At 45.9% G+C, this 16,950-nt stretch overlaps 1 protein-coding gene across 1 annotated transcript in view; it reads right to left on the bottom strand.

Moving 5' to 3' along the window:
- The window catches only part of med24 (mediator complex subunit 24), an 88,994-nt gene that overhangs the window by 35,766 nt on the left and 36,278 nt on the right, over nucleotides 1-16,950 (bottom strand). The window contains exons 16-20 of the mRNA XM_060848689.1: nucleotides 14,940-15,022; nucleotides 12,034-12,209; nucleotides 9,834-9,933; nucleotides 8,263-8,438; nucleotides 6,282-6,546 (exon numbers count right to left, since the gene is read on the bottom strand). Coding sequence (XP_060704672.1) covers nucleotides 6,282-6,546; nucleotides 8,263-8,438; nucleotides 9,834-9,933; nucleotides 12,034-12,209; nucleotides 14,940-15,022 — 800 coding nt within the window. The remainder of the gene's footprint in view (nucleotides 1-6,281; nucleotides 6,547-8,262; nucleotides 8,439-9,833; nucleotides 9,934-12,033; nucleotides 12,210-14,939; nucleotides 15,023-16,950) is intronic.

Here is a 16,950-nt window from a genome sequence, read left to right as displayed (position 1 = left end):
CGAGTGTTGTCTGAGTCCCATAGCAGGGAGCAGAGCGAGTGTAGGCCGAGTCCCAGAGCTAGGAGCAGAGCGAGTGTTGTCCGAGTCCCAGAGCAGTGAGCAGAGCGAGTGTTGGCCGAGTCCCAGAGCTGGGAGCAGAGCGAGTATAGGCCGAGTCGCAGAATGGGGAGCAGAGCGAGTGTTGTCCGAGTCCCAGAGCGGGGAGCAGAGTGAATGTGGGCCGAGTCCCAGAGTGGGGAGCAGAGTGAATGCGGGCCGAATCCCAGAGCGTGCAGCAGAGCGAGCGTGGGCCGTGTCCCAGAGCGGGGAGCAGAGCGAGCGTGCGCTGTGTCCCAAACCGGGGAGCAGAGCAAGCGTGGGCCGTGCCATACAGTGGGGAGCAGAGCGAGTGTGGGCCGAGTCCCAGAGAGGGGAACTGAGTGAGTGGGGGCCGAGTGTCAGTGCGGGGAGCAGAGTGAGTGTGGGCCATGTCCCTGATCGGGGAGCAGAGCGAGCGTGGTCTGTGTCCCTGAGCGGGGAGCAGAGCGAGCGTGGGCCGTGTCCCAGAGCAGGGAGCAGAGCGAGTGTGGGCCGTGTCCCAGAGCGGGGAGCAGAGCGAGTATTGGCCAAGTCCCAGAGCGAGTATTGGCCAAGTGCTAGAGTGAGGAGCAGAACAAGTATTGGCCAAGTCTTAGAGCGGGGAGCAGCGCGAGTATTGGCTGAGTCACAGAATGGGGAGCAGAGCGAGTGTAGGCCGAGTCCCAGAGCTGGGAGCAGAGCGAGTATAGGCCGAGTCGCAGAATGGGGAGCAGAGCGAGTGTTGTCCGACTCCCAGAGCGGGGAGCAGAGTGAATGTGGGCCGAATCCTAAAGCGTGCAGCAGAGCGAGCGTGGGCCGTGTCCCAGAGCGGGGAGCACAGCGAGTGTGGGCCGAGACCCAGAGCGGGGAGCAGAGCGAGTGTGGGCCGAGTCCCAGAGCGGGGAGCAGAGCGAGTATAGCCGAGTCACAGAATGGGGAGCAGAGGGAGTGTTGTCCGAGTCCCAGAGCAGGGAGCAGAGCGTGTGTGGGCAGAGTGTCAGAGCAGGGAGCAGAGCGAATGTGGGCCGAGTCCCAGAGCAGGGAGCAGAGCGTGTGTGGGCAGAGTGTCAGAGCGGGGAGCAGAGCGAGTGTTGTCCGACTCCCAGAGCGGGGAGCAGAGCGTGTGTGGGCAGAGTGTCAGAGCGGGGAGCAGAGCGAGTGTTGTCCGACTCCCAGAGCGGGGAGCACAGCGAGTGTGGGCCATGTCCCAGATCGGGGAGCAGAGCGAGTATTGGCCAAGTCCCAGAGCGAGTATTGGCCAAGTCCTAGAGTGAGGTGCAGAGCAAGTATTGGCCAAGTCTTAGACCAGGGAGCAGCGCGAGTATAGGCCGAGTCACAGAATGGGGAGCAGAGCGAGTGTTGTCCGAGTCCCAGAGCAGTGAGCAGAGCGAGTGTAGGCCGAGTCCCAGAGCTTGGAGCCGCGCGAGTATACGCCGAGTCGCAGAATGGGGAGCAGAGGGAGTGTTGTCCGAGTCCCAGAGCGGGGAGCAGAGCGAGTGTGGGCCCAGTCCCAGAGTGGGGAGCAGCGCGAGTGTGGGCCGAGTGTTAGAGCTGAGAGCAGAGCGAGTGCGGGCCGAGTGTCAGAGCGGGGAGCAGAGCGAATGTGGGCTGAGTGTCAGAGCGAGCGTGGGTCGGGTCCCAGAGCGGGGAGCAGAGCGAGTATTGGTCAAGTCCCAGAGCGAGTGTGGGCCGAGTCCCAGAGCAGGGAGCAGAGCAAGTGTGGGCCAAGTGTCAGAGCGGGGAGCAGAGCGAATGTGGGCCGAGTGTCAGAGCGAGAGTGGGTCAGGTCCCAGAGCGAGGAGCAGAGCGAGTATTGGCCAACTCCCAGAGCGAAGAGCAGAGCGAGTGTGGGCCGAGTCCCAGAGCAGGGAGCAGAGCGAGTGTGGGCCGAGTCCCAGAGCGGGGAGCAGAGCGAGTATAGGCCGAGTCGCAGAATGGGGAGCAGAGGGAGTATTGCCCGAGTCCCAGAGCGGGGAGCAGAGCGTGTGTGGGCCGAGTCCCAGAGTGGGGAGCAGAGCGAGTGTGGGCAAGTGTTAGAGCGGGGAGCAGAGCGAGTGCGGGCTGAGTGTCAGAGCGGGGAGCAGAGCGAATGTGGGCCGAGTGTCAGAGCGAGTGTAGGTCGGGTCCCAGAGCGAGGAGCAGAGCGAGTATTGGCCAAGTCCCAGAGCGAGTTTGGACCGAGTCCCAGAGCAGGGAGCAGCGCAAGTATAGGCCGAGTCCCAGAGCGGGGAGCAGAGCGAGTGTGGGCCGAGTCCCAGAGCGGGGAGCAGAGCGAGTATAGCCGAGTCACAGAATGGGGAGCAGAGGGAGTGTTGTCCGAGTCCCAGAGCAGGGAGCAGAGCGTGTGTGGGCAGAGTGTCAGAGCGGGGAGCAGAGCGAATGTGGGCCGAGTCCCAGAGCGGGGAGCAGAGCGAGTGTGGGCCCAGTCCCAGAGTGGGGAGCAGCGCGAGTGTGGGCCGAGTGTTAGAGCTGAGAGCAGAGCGAGTGCGGGCCGAGTGTCAGAGCGGGGAGCAGAGCGAATGTGGGCTGAGTGTCAGAGCGAGCGTGGGTCGGGTCCCAGAGCGGGGAGCAGAGCGAGTATTGGTCAAGTCCCAGAGCGAGTGTGGGCCGAGTCCCAGAGCAGGGAGCAGAGCAAGTGTGGGCCAAGTGTCAGAGCGGGGAGCAGAGCGAATGTGGGCCGAGTGTCAGAGCGAGAGTGGGTCAGGTCCCAGAGCGAGGAGCAGAGCGAGTATTGGCCAACTCCCAGAGCGAGGAGCAGAGCGAGTGTGGGCCGAGTCCCAGAGCAGGGAGCAGAGCGAGTGTGGGCCGAGTCCCAGAGCGGGGAGCAGAGCGAGTATAGGCCGAGTCGCAGAATGGGGAGCAGAGGGAGTATTGCCCGAGTCCCAGAGCGGGGAGCAGAGCGTGTGTGGGCCGAGTCCCAGAGTGGGGAGCAGAGCGAGTGTGGGCAAGTGTTAGAGCGGGGAGCAGAGCGAGTGCGGGCTGAGTGTCAGAGCGGGGAGCAGAGCGAATGTGGGCCGAGTGTCAGAGCGAGTGTGGGTCGGGTCCCAGAGCGAGGAGCAGAGCGAGTATTGGCCAAGTCCCAGAGCGAGTGTGGACCGAGTCCCAGAGCAGGGAGCAGCGCAAGTATAGGTCGAGTCCCAGAGCGGGGAGCAGAGCGAGTGTGGGCAAGTGTTAGAGCGGGGAGCAGAGCGAGTGCGGGCTGAGTGTCAGAGCGGGGAGCAGAGCGAATGTGGGCCGAGTGTCAGAGCGAGTGTGGGTCGGGTCCCAGAGCGAGGAGCAGAGCGAGTATTGGCCAAGTCCCAGAGCGAGTGTGGACCGAGTCCCAGAGCAGGGAGCAGCGCAAGTATAGGCCGAGTCCCAGAGCGGGGAGCAGAGCGAGTGTGGGCCGAGTCCCAGAGCGGGGAGCAGAGCGAGTATAGCCGAGTCACAGAATGGGGAGCAGAGGGAGTGTTGTCCGAGTCCCAGAGCAGGGAGCAGAGCGTGTGTGGGCAGAGTGTCAGAGCGGGGAGCAGAGCGAATGTGGGCCGAGTCCCAGAGCGGGGAGCAGAGCGAGTGTGGGCTGAGTCCCAGAGCAGGGAGCAGAGGGAGTGTGGGCCGAGTCTCAGAGCAGGGAGCACAGCGAATGTGGGCCGAGTGTCAGAGTGGGGACCAGAGCGAGTGTGGGCGGTGTCCCAGAGCAGGGAGCAGAGCGAGTGCGGGCTGAGTGTTAGAGCGGGGAGCAGAGCGAGTGCGGGCCGAGTCCCAGAGTGCACAGGACAAGTAAGGCTATTCTATTTTATACATTTTATTAACCCCTTGCAAGTTAATGCATGTATGAGTAAAGAAATTGTTGGTATTACAAAGCAGTGTCATGGAATACTAACACATCAATGAGCATCTACAATCTCCATACCTTCGTCAATACGCGTTGAAAATCCCTCACCTAGAATTGTGAGTATACCTATGATGTATGGTTTGCAGCATTTATGAGGATGGCTTACCTTCTCAAGGCAATTAGTGATTGTCAATAACAGCTGACTGTGTCAGTGATGCCCATAATTGATTAATGAATGATAAAAGGCATGCACCGTTCTGATTTTGTTATGGAGTAAATAATGTTAAAAGTAATCACGGCTGGGGAGATCGGTTGATATGTTTACAGATGCAGTGAGAACATTGCAGCTCTGGTAAATCAGTTAAGACTGGTAAACGTATGAAAGGAATGGGCAAGAAAACACCTTTGACTCCATCAAGACTGGCCCACTCAATTGATTAGAGAGCCTCACACATCAGTCATTTACCATTAAATCAGGGTGCCTCCTGTATCCAGGCAAAAAACATCAAAACAGTAAACAGCCAACCATTTCAATGTCTTATTACAGAACCGTTTGCTTATTTTGAATCAACATGATATTACCCTTCAATTTTTACAAAACTACTTTATTGGTTAAGGAAATAAATGAATTTAATTAAGCTGCAATTTCAGACTCTTGTTGCTGAAGCAATATAGCAGTTAGATCCAACCTATGACTACAGAAGGCGGCCAATTGGCACAACATACTCATTACAATCAACTCAGAACTGCCTCCACTCATTCCACAGTCCAGCTTCTGGTCCATCGCCCTGGAGAGTATGGTAATACCAGTGAAGATCTAAAGACTGCTTAAATGTTGCATGGGTTTCTGACTCAATCACCATTCCAGGCAGTGAGTTCCAGTTCTCCCACCACCCTCTGGGTGAAAGATTTTCTCTTCAGCTCTCCTCTGAGCCGTCTACCTCAACCTTAAGTCTGTGCCCTATGGTTAATGACACCTCTACTAATGAATAAGTGGCTCCCTGTCAATGTCTTTTTTAAATCTTACAATACCTCTATTAGGTCTCCTTTGTTGCTCCAAGGAAAAGAATCCTAGCCTATCCAATCTTTCCTCATAGCTCAGACTCACCAGCCCAGGCAATATCCTGGAACGTCTCCTCTGCCCTCTCTCTAGTGTAGTCACATCTTTTCTACAGTACGGTGACCAGAACTCTGCACAATACCCATCTTTTAGACCAACTCGCGTTTAATGCAGTTCCAGATTTACCTCCTTCCTCATATACTCCATGCCTCAGCTAACAAAGGCAAGGGTTCCATGCGCTTCTTAACCACCTTAACTACCACCCTACTACCTCGCAGGGTCTGTAGATATATACACCAAGATTCCTCTAATCTTCAGAAATTTCCGGGGTCCTACTATTCACAGCTTAAACAGTTGCATTGTTGGCCCTCCCCATGCGATTACTTCACACTTTTGCTGGTTGAATTCCATTAGCCACTGCTCTAGCCAAATGACCAATTTGTTATCTGCAGTTTACAGTAATCTGCATTACTTACCATCCTACTCACATCCGCAAACTGCATAAATCATCCCCCTTACATTTAGATCCAAATCACTAATGCACATCACAAACATCAAGTACCCCAGCACTGAGCTCTATGGAATGCCAATGCAAACAAATTTCCTATTGCAGGAACATCCCTTGAGCATAACCCTCTGTTTTCTGCCCCTCAGCAAGTTTGGATCCAACATATCACTTTGTCTTGGATATCATTGGCTCCCATTTTATTTACCAGTCTGTGATGAGTGACCTGATCAGAAGTCCACAAAAGGTCAAATGCATTACCTCAAAAAATTTAATCAAATTTGTTAAACATGATCTTTCTTTCAAAAAATCCATGCTGACTGTTTCTGATCAATCCAGGTCTCTCTAGGTGTAGATATATTTGATTGCTCAGAATTCTAATTACATCACCAAAGATTGGATTGACTACCCTCTCAAGTTCTGGTCAATCCCTGTCTCCCTTTCTTAATAACTAGACATGGGTAATAAATGATGGCCAGCCAAAGACACCCATGAGCCAAGAGTGAATTTTTAAAAATGTTATCAGTCCTCCGCTGTCCTGGCTCCTCACCTGTGGCCTGACAGGATTTGAAAATTGCTGACAGGTTCCTGATATTTCTACCCTTTGCTATCATTGGGATTTCCTCGGGCTGTCATCAGTTCCAATTCCTCCTGACACTGCATGAAATAGAATGGTGAACTACCTTTCAAATTATTTCCAAAAAGCCTCATCCCAAAAAATGCCTTGATATCATTATTAACCACATTGGATTTAGAGCAATGTCTTCAGCACAAATGGAAGTGACAAATTACAATCACATTGACCTAAATTTCAGTCACAAAACAGCTCAGTTTCATACACCTACCTTAATGAGGTTATTACAGAACCAGTACACTCCTCCCATATGCAGCAACGCCTCAAACACATGGATGGAGCGGCTGTCCACCCAGCCTTTATTCAGGATGTCATTGAAGTTGGTAATGAGCACTTCTTTAATTGGCTTCTTCACTGGCAATAGATTCCGGTAAGGGATAGGATCTAGGTTTGCTGAAGGAAATTTGATGGAGGTTGCAGTTTGTTGCAGGACATCAGCACACATTTGCTCCAAAATCAGGCTCATAATAACCACACTGGAAAAGAACACAGACATTAATAATAGCCTCTCCTGATTCTGTAATGGTTTAACCAAATGGTTACACATTCAGCCTTACAAACGCTAAAGGTCTCATCCCTTCAGGGAGGGGATGGTGTTGCAGCATTGTCACTGGGTTTGTAATCTGGAGACTCAAGCTAATGTTCTGGGGACATGGGTTCAAATCCCACCGTGGCAGTAGTGAAATTTGAATAATTGAAAATCTGGTTAGACTAAGCTCCTTAGATTAATGGCGACTCACTGTTGAGTGTTGTAAAAACAGAAGGACATCTGCTGCAAATACCCAGGTCTGGCCAACAATGAGACTCCAGGCCCATAGCAATGTGATTGACTCTTAAGTGTCTTGGTGGGCGGCACGGTGGTTAGCACTGCTGTCTCACAGCGCCTGAGACTTGGGTTCAATTCCCGACTCAGGCAACTGACTGTGTGGAGTTTGCACGTTCTCCCTGTGTCTGCGTGGGTTTCCTCCAGGTGCTCCGGTTTCCTCCCACAGTCCAAAGATGTGCGGGTCAGGTGAATTGGCCATGCTAAATTGCCCGTAGTGTTAGGTAAGGGGTAAATGTAGGGGTATGGGTGGGTTGCGCTTCGGCGGGTCGCGCTTCGGCGGGTCGGTGTGGACTTGTTGGGCCGAAGGGCCTGTTTCCACACTGTAAGTAATCTAAGTAATCTAATTTAATCTAGCCTTCCGAAAGGGCCTGAGGAAGTCATTCAGTTCAAACAGCAATTAGGTGTAGGCAATAAATTCTGGTCTCATTAGTGACACCCACATCCCAACGAAAACATACAAAAAGAAGAGGCCATCATGTTTTGCAAAGCCATCCTCGGGGAGATGGCAGTTACAACTGGTCACAGTCAATGTGCATCATGGAAGCGATAAAAATAATTAACTAGCTTTTGATTTATTTTTCAATTCTTTGGCTGGAGCACCACCCATTGGTGAAAATTAGACTTCATTACGGTACGGTGTAGCTTGCTAGAGTCCGTGTGTAAAGTAGCAATGTGTGTAAGTGACTTGAGAGCTGCTTGCACTTATGAATTAACACACCATGAACAGCACCTCTAGCAGGGGAGGGAAGAAAATTCACAGATGTAAATCAGTTTAGAAAACAAGGCACAGCTTCATTATCCCCTGAAAATGTGTTGCTGGAAAAGCGCAGCAGGTCAGGCAGTATCTAAGGAACAGGAAATTCGACGTTTCGGGCATCCTGATGAAGGGCTTATGCCCGAAACGTCGAATTTCCTGCTCCTTGGATGCTGCCTGACCTGCTGCGCTTTTCCAGCAACACATTTTCAGCTCTGATCTCCAGCATCTGCAGACCTCACTTTCTCCTCCTTCATCATCCCCTGCCAATATTGTCAAAATACATTCGACGGCATCCAATTTAACTACAGCATTATCAACCAATCACAGAGCTAATGCCAAAAACTGACTAAAAAATGGTACCTTACAAATGAAAACAAAATACAAAATAAGATGTTTAAACAAATAAATGTTTATACAACTGGAGCATGCATTTTTCTTAAGGAGAAACACGAAGTTGAGTTCAGATGATTATGACTAAATTGTGAGCTGATAGTTATAATATAAGTAATTGACTAAAACTTGATGACAACCTATTGAAAATACATTCTTACAAAACTCATGATATCGAGGCAGGTTCTGACTCTCAATGCTGAGACCCAATGAATTTACCGTTCATTGTAGAACTGAAGTGTGTTTTCTGCATACAATGGGGTTACAAGCTGGCAGATCATCTGTAGTGGTTTCTCACGTTCTTCCAGACCCAGCATTCTTACGTGTGCCACTAACCAAGCCACTGCACAGATTGCCATGCTGCAAATCTTCCCTTTGATGTTATCGGTAATTTTCTGTTTCAGATTAAAAACAGAAAAACTAAGCAGTCATTATTACAAATTCATCAGTAACAGTTCACAGACTAATTGAAATTTAAGTCATACATTACAAATGTCTCAACATACATATGAGCCAACTTTACTTCTTAAACTAAAACACAAGGACTGATATCGGACACCAAAACTTCCAACCTTTTCAACAGAAAACAGCTCTTAGTTGAAGAGTCAATAACAAGAAGGCATAATTTTAAAGTGAAAAGCAGGAAGTTTAGGGGGATTTGAGGAAAAAAGGATGGTGTAGGGTCAGGAATATGCTGCCTGGGAGGGCAGATGAGGTGGGAAACCTCACAACCTTTTAAAAGTACTTGGCCAACTACTTGAAGTGTCCAGACATTCAAGTTATGGGCCTAGTGCAGTGAAGTGGGCTTAGCGTTGGTAATAGTATGCTTTTGACAGCACAAACTTGATGGGTTTTCTGTACTCTACGATACTATGAGATGAAGAACACTTGGAATAAAATCAACTGGGGCATAAGAGAAACCATTAGCAAGAAAAGAACACCAAAGGGCAACTGATTTAGAGCTCAAATAAAACAATGTTCAGAGTCTTTGAAACAGGAGCAGAGTTATGGGTTCAACATCAGAAAAGAACTAAATTAGTTGGAGTTCAGCACTTTTCATTGTTTCCTCCAAACAGTACAACAAGTTTCTAGTGGACTAAACAAGAAAGTGTTCTACTCTAATTTTCCCAGGGTGCTTATTTTGTAATCATTTCTCTTTTTCATAGTATTATTCTTGTGGTTCTCAGAGTGTAGGAAACGTGTCCATGAAAAATTCAGAATTAAACGAGATGTTGGGGTTTAATCCCACCAGCAGGAGCCATCCTCCAACAACTCATTTAATTCATTATTTTTCATGGACACATATCCTACAATCTGAGAACCACAAGAAAATCTAACCTTTTTATTGCCTACTGCTTACCTATATGCACTTCCAGCAAGAAATACTGAATAGCGTTCGGGAATAGAAACACTGATAATATTTTGTTCTCTAAATCACTGTCATGCTCATCAGATCAGTTTACATTGCACAAGCTAAGAATGGAACCATTTCGTTTGTGCAATTAATTGGCAGTGACTTTACCGAATGTCCTTTCGGTGCCAGTATATTTTCTGATTACAATGCAGTCCAAAGTCAATGATCTGGAGAACCAATCCCTCTGAATAATTTTTCTTGTGCATGGCATGCTTATTTAATTAAATGGGATGTTTACATTTTCCATGGGATTTTCCAGATTACTGTGCAGTCATGCAGATTCAAGGAAACATGATTCTTGAACCTGTACTGAGGATATGCACACCACACCATATTGATAAGTTTATAGCCCTACACAGCAAAACCACAGCATTACCTGAACTGCCTCAAATGTCAGAAGTCCATGCTCCCAGGCATTAAGAACTTCCAGGATAGCTGCTGGTGTACAGGAACATACCTCGTGCCATTTCACCTGGCTTGGAAGTAAAGCACAAAATGGATGTAGATAAATCCTAGATATGCTGCACACTTAATATTCCAAATGGCAATATGGTAACAGAGCATTGGAGAAAAACAGTTAATACAGATAACGAAAAAAAATGAAGCTATTTGTACAAAGCATCAGAGGATGAATACTCAAAAACGGAATTAAAACAAACAGAAAAAGCATATTCAAAACTCAAAAATTCACAGTTTCTTCACCCATAAACTAGCTCATCTATACAGTTAAAGTTGCTCTTTTTTAACACTGAATAATTTTGGATATGCAGATTTGATGTGCCTGGAATAGTAAATCCAACCTCTCTTCTTTAGATCAAATTTCTACTTATTTCACAAATTTTCACTTTTAAATACAGATGGGTCAGAATAACTGCATCAGTAAGTAATTCAACAGACATACCCTGTATGCCAGTCGGTGTGAGCTACAATTAGAAAACAAACTTGTGAATATCTCAGTCATTGTGAACTAAGACTTAAAAAACTTTGTGTGTATTGATATATGGAACTAAACTAAGAGAGATAAAGCATCCGAAGAAAAATAGATTAATGTAAACTCCCAAGTCTTGCATATATCATGTATCAATAGAGATATGAGCTTCTAGACTATCTGTGAGATCAGTTTTATTGAAGAAAATACAGAGGCAGAAGGCAGGAAACTATAGGTCAGTTAGGCTAAGATCTATAATAGGTAAAATGCTAGAATCTATTAATGAGGAATGTACAGTATGATATTAGATATCACACTGTGATCAGGCAGAGCAAATATGGTTTGTGAAAGGGAAATCATCTTTAACTGATCTAGAACATAGAACATAGAAGGATACAGCGCAGTACAGGCCCTTCGGCCCTCGATGTTGCGCCGACCGAATCCTACCTAACCTATACTAGCCCAATAACTTCCAAATGCCTATCCAATGCCCGCTTAAATGACCATAAAGAAGGAAAATCTGAGAGATTTTGGCAGGTCTCATTCATGACAAAGAGGTGAACTGGTAGATATGGTCTACTTGGATTTCTAAAAACTTAAGATGTAACATCAAAGGCAGTTGCACAAGACAGATGGTGTCTAGGGTAACATATTAGCATGGATAAAGAATTATTTAACTAACAGGAAGCAGAGTAGTGATGAATATGTATTTTTGTGTTGGCAAGCTGTAACTAACCAAGTGCCAAAAGGTTTGGGTCACAAACTCTTTATAACTATAACAATGACTGGAAAGAGGAGGTGGAATGTATGGTTGCTAGTAAGTTACGAAGAGGACGAAGTTGACTGCAATGAGACATCCACAGTTGAGTGTATGGACAAAAAAAATAGCATTTGGGTATAATATGGGTTAACATTCACTTATTCACTTTGTTTGGAATGATGAATAGAAAGCCTGCAGTTATTTCCACTGCCACTGCACTAATTGCCCATGCAGTCATCGTACCTGTGATATCACTGACAGTGGTGCAGCAGTCAGGTACCTACATCTAAGATTAGCAGCAATGAGTGTTTTACAAAATTTTTAAATGAGTTCAAATCTTGGAGTATCGATTTACTTAGTATCCTACTTCAAATACTTGCCTGCTTTGCTCCTGAACTCTCACTTACCACTTTGTAACCTCTCTGTTCAGTGTCTGGAATCAACAGACCAAGGTGGCAAGTGGGAGACAGGCTGAGAGTGGTCAAAAGCAGAGTGACTCAGGAGATAGCATGTGGGGCAACTGGAAAGGAGGATGCCAAATGAAGTGGCAAGTGATGGCGGTGATGGGTGCAGGGGCAAATGGAGATGAATGCCAAGTGGAGCGAGTGAGTTAGAAAGGATTCTTTGGATGTACTGCAGCAGTAAGTCCTGCTCAAACACTGTGTGAAATATAAAATATCGAACATGAGAGCGCAGTATGGGTCCTTTAGCCCCGTGAAACCAATCTGAAGCCCATCTAATCTACGCTATTGAACAAGCTGAGGGGGCAACTCAGGTCAGACAAACCATTTGAGGTAATACATTGGAGTATGAGAGACCTACCACTCTGCATCCTGAAAATAATCATCAAACAGAATTAGGGCAAAGCAAAAGCAGGTAGCAACATACACAAGCTTCATTTCAGTGGAGGAATTGAGATGAGCCACAAGTGACTCCACTTTCGTGGGGTCAGCACGGAATCCTTGCTCAGGATTTAAGATCTTCCCTTCCTCAGGCATGCAGGTCAGCATCCATGTTTCAAAGAATACCACCTCGCCTGATGTGCTGGGCTCAGACAGAATGACCTGCAATCAAAGCACAAACACCAGTTCGAGCTGCAAAATTTGATTTAAATGATGACAGCAAGGGAGAACGCATCTATGTTTACATAGCATATTACATATCCTCAGGACATTAATAACATTATTTTAAAAAGGTCGATGACATATTTTCACAAGTTTTTCATCGATTGCATAAACAAGAAAAGATGCCATATCATGCTGTCAGGTGAAATCTATCAAATTATTTTAAAACACCATGATTAGACCCACACCTTCTCAAACTATTGTTGCTCTTCAACAATTTAACAGCAGATTTACAAGAAATGCAAAGAGACACAAGAAATAAAGATAATTTTTCTTTTCATTCAACATTCACATAAATTGACAAAAATGATTTATCCAATAAATCAACTTCTACAAATGGCCCTGTGTGGACACAAATTTGCAGTACAAATCTCAGTGCCGACACTAATAAATGTTGGAAAGGTCTGGTTTAAAATTGGTATAAGAAAAAATGATTTGTAGCAATGCATGCAGCGAACCTCACTGCACAGAATTTAATAATTTGGGGCGGCACGGTGGCACAGGGGTTAGCACTGCTGCCTCACAGCGCCAGAGACCAGGGTTCAATTCCCGGCTCAGGCGACTGACTGTGTGGAGTATGCACATTCTCCCCATGTCTGTGTGGGTTTCCTCCGGGTGCTCCGGTTTCCTCCTACAGTCCAAAGATGTGCAGGTTAGGTGAATTGGCCATGCTAAATTGCTCAGTGTTAGGTGCAGGGGTAAATGCAGGGGAATGGGTCTGGGTAGATTGCGCTTCGGCGGATCAGTGTGGACTTGTTGGGCCGAAGGGCCTGTTTCCACACTGTAAGTAATCTAATCTAATAAATAGGGACAATATATGAATAGCATCAATTAAGTTTGCTCACTGAGCTGCAAGGTTTGTTTTCAAACATTACATCATCATACTAGGTAACATCTTCAGTGAGCCTCCAAATGAAGCACTGATGGTATAGCCCGCTTTCTTTGGGTTTATGATATCATTTCCTGTGGCAATGCCATTTCCTATGGTGATACCATTTCCTGTTCTTTTTCCCGGGGGTGGTAAATGGGATCCAAGTCAATGTGTTTGTTGATAGAGGAGGGCTCCACCATCAGTGCTTTCTTCGGATGTTACCTAGCATAGTGACGAAACCTCTGAAAACGAACCTTCTAGCTCAGTGAGCAAATCTACATCCAGAACCTCAACCTAAGCTACAAATCTCCTCAGAACTCGCTAGTATCAAGTTAAGCACATAAAGCTGGAAGACAATAACTGGATTGTTACTTTTGTGTAAAGTTCAAGAGGGTCTTATGGCACAGTTATTGTGCTCCCCCTACTTGACCAAAAAGTCTGTGTACAAGTCCACCTGTCCTGGAAATGTGTCAACAGTCATTCCAAACAGGCTGATTAAAAAAATATATTAAAAGATATTTGCTAAAAGGGTCCTAGCGGCACAGAAGGGTCAGTTACCTCAATTGTCTGGACAGCTGGATTGCAATGCAGAGTGATGCCAACAGCGTAGGTTCGATTCCTGCACCAGCTGAAGTTACTTGCAAAGACTCTTCCTCTCAATCTCTCCTCTTGCCTGAGGTGTGGTGACCCTCAGAGTTAAATAACTACCAATCACTGCTCGCTGATGAAAGAGTGAGTCTATGATCTGGTAGGACTATGGTGACTTTACCTTTTAGTAGCACAGCGATAGCGTCACTACCTCAGTGCCACAAGGTTCAGGTTCAAATTTCATCTCAGGATGTGATAGCCATGGACATGTGACATAACACAGCCAAACAGGTTGATTAAAAAGATACTTAGTAACCACAGGAATAGAATGGAGTCAGGAGATATGTACCTGTAACATTTCAACTCAGTGTCATTAAATTTATTCCAAACTGAGACTGGCTTTGGTTTCATTTCTCCTGAACTGGCTATAAAGAGTATAACACAATGGGTTCTTTAAATCATTCTCTCACTGAGAATTTTGGATTTTTTCAGCACTGAATAACAATTCAAATAAGAATCCTTTCTAAACAGCCAGAGGTTCGAAACTTCAAATAGAGGAGAAACTAACAAGTAAACGTGCAAGGAGAACCAAGCTGCTCGAGTCCAACAGCTGGGTTGCCAGGACACAAGGTGGATTTATTGAACCGAGTGCAAACCGTACTTTACCAGTTTTACCCAGATTTCATTAAGGTGAAAAATATAGATTCTTAAGTACACTGTTAACAGCTAGCTGCTTTCGGTACACATCAGAATCTATATTTAATAAAATTATTACTATTTTGAATCATTAAAGCTTTGCGTACTAGCACCAATTATTACTATTATTATCACTTCCTGTCTGAGTATGGCAAAGTTTCAGAACCTTGTAATGAAAGGTATAGATTGGAAAGGTAAACTGAGATGAAGGAGATGTTCAGTTCTTGCATTTCATGCTTCCAAAGAAACTCCAGCAAAGTGTCAAAGACAAGAAAAGGAAGATATTATTGGCATTACAGAAAAATAAGTACAAACTACTTGGACTAAAGTAAGTGCACTTGTGATGACGTCGGTGTAGGTATTGTTCTCAGTAACATTTGAAAATCCATTTAGTGATAGCAATTTACAGTTGTAGGCGTGATTACATTATCACAAACGTAGTGCCTAAACATAGACTGCTTACCATACAATACAAATTGCAGTTCTAATAGATTTAGGAACCTTCTTGCACTTACATCAGATCCATAAGTTTGAGCAACATGGCACAACATGAGGAAGGAAATATCGAATAGCAGTGCTCGAACTGAAGCTGCTTTTGCTGCAGACAAGGAAAGATTGAACATATCAGTCAATGGGTTTTATTTAAATAGCCACAGGACATTACACATTTTATACAGGATGGGTATGAAATCTAACAAGAACTTTACAAAAAGCAAATGAGCAGGCTTCTGAGATTCAGACTTTTTTCTACAAAATGTTGGTTCTGCCAGAAGCAGTGTTGGTGCAACTGGTACCACTCAAGTGCTAATTTAATACTTATATAGTTTAATACTTGTTTTCCATTTTCATATTTCTAATTGAGCTTATATAAATTTAATGACTGACAAGCTGTATACACCAAGTAAAAACATTAACTTCTAAAGAATGCATACTTTTCCTTATCGAGATCCACTTGTTTATACTCAACTTTCATGGGAAACCCAAGGATTTTACTTCAGAGGGAGATCAGGAGGGATAGGTTTAGCAAATAGGGTTAAGCAGAATCCGAAGTGATGCTAAAAATACATTAAGGACGAAAGGGTAACTAGGCAGGAACAGGAACCCTCAAAGATCAGCAAGGCAGCTGGAGATGGGGGAGATACTAAACAAGAATTTTGCAATAGTATTTACTGTGAAGGAGGACATGGAAAATATACAATGTGGGGAAATAGATGGTGACATCTTGAAAAATACAGAGGTGGTGAGCTGGATGTCTTTAAACACATAAAGGTGGATAAATCCCTGGGACTTGATCAGGTGCTCACTAGAACTCTGTTGGAAGGTTGGGAAGTGATTGCTCGGCTCCTTGCTGAGATATTTGGAACATCAATAGCAACAGGTGAGGTGCCGCAAGACTGGAGGCTGGCTCAAGTGGTGCCACTATTTAAGAAAAGTAGTAAGGAAAAGCCAGGGAACTCTTGACCAGTGAGCCTGACATCGACAGTGGGCAAGTTGTTGAAGGGAATCCTGGGGGACAGGATTTACATGTATTTGGATAGACAAGGACTGATTAGGAGTGGTCAACATTGCTTTGTGCGTGGGAAATTATGTCTCACTACCCTGATTGAGTTTCTTGAAGAAGTATCAAAGAGAATTGATGACAGCAGAACAGCGGATGTGATCTATATGGACTTCAGTAAGGCATTCAACAAGGTTCCCCATGGGAGACTGATTAGCAAGGTTAGATCAGATGAAATACAGGGAGACTAGCCATTTGGATATAGAACTGGCTCCAAGGTAGAAGACAGAGGGTGGTGGTGTAGGGTTGCTTTTCAGACTGGAGGCCTGTGACCATTGGTGTGGCACAAGGATCAGTGCTGGGTCCACTGCTTTTTGTCATTTATATAAATGGTTTGGATGCGAACATAGGAGGTATGATTAGTGAGTTTCCAGATGACACCAAAATTGGAGCTGTAGAGGACAATGAAGAAAGTTACCTCAGAGTACAACGGGATCTTGATCAAATGTGCCAAGGAATAGCAGATGGAGTTGAATTTAGATAAATGTGAGGTGCTGCATTTTAGAAAGGCAAATCAGGAAAGGACTTATACACTTAATAATAGGGTCCTGGGGAGAGTTGCTGAACAGAGAGACCTGGAGTACAGGTTCTTAGTTCCTTGAAAATGGAGTTGCAGGTAAACAGGATAGTCAAGAAAGCTTTTGGTATGTTTTTCTTTATTGGTCAGAGCATCGAGTATAGGAGTTGGGAGATCATGTTGCGACTATATCTGACATTGGTTAGGCAACTTTTTGAATATTGTGTGTAATTCTGGTCTCCCACACTGCAGGAAGGATGTTGTGAAACTTAAAATGGTTCAGAAAAGATCTACAAATACGTTGCCAGGGTTGGAGTGTTTGAGCTGTAGGGAGAGGCTGAATAGGCTGGAGTCGTTTTCCCCGGAAGGTCGGAGGCCAAGGGGTGGCCTTATAGAGGTTTATAAAATCATGAGGGACATGGATAGGGTAAACAAACCTGGGGTGGTGGAA

This window comes from Hemiscyllium ocellatum, chromosome 32 (assembly GCF_020745735.1).
Source record: "Hemiscyllium ocellatum isolate sHemOce1 chromosome 32, sHemOce1.pat.X.cur, whole genome shotgun sequence".
In the NCBI taxonomy this organism is placed as follows: Eukaryota; Metazoa; Chordata; class Chondrichthyes; order Orectolobiformes; family Hemiscylliidae; genus Hemiscyllium; species Hemiscyllium ocellatum.
This window is presented reverse-complemented; position numbering and strand designations above follow the sequence as displayed.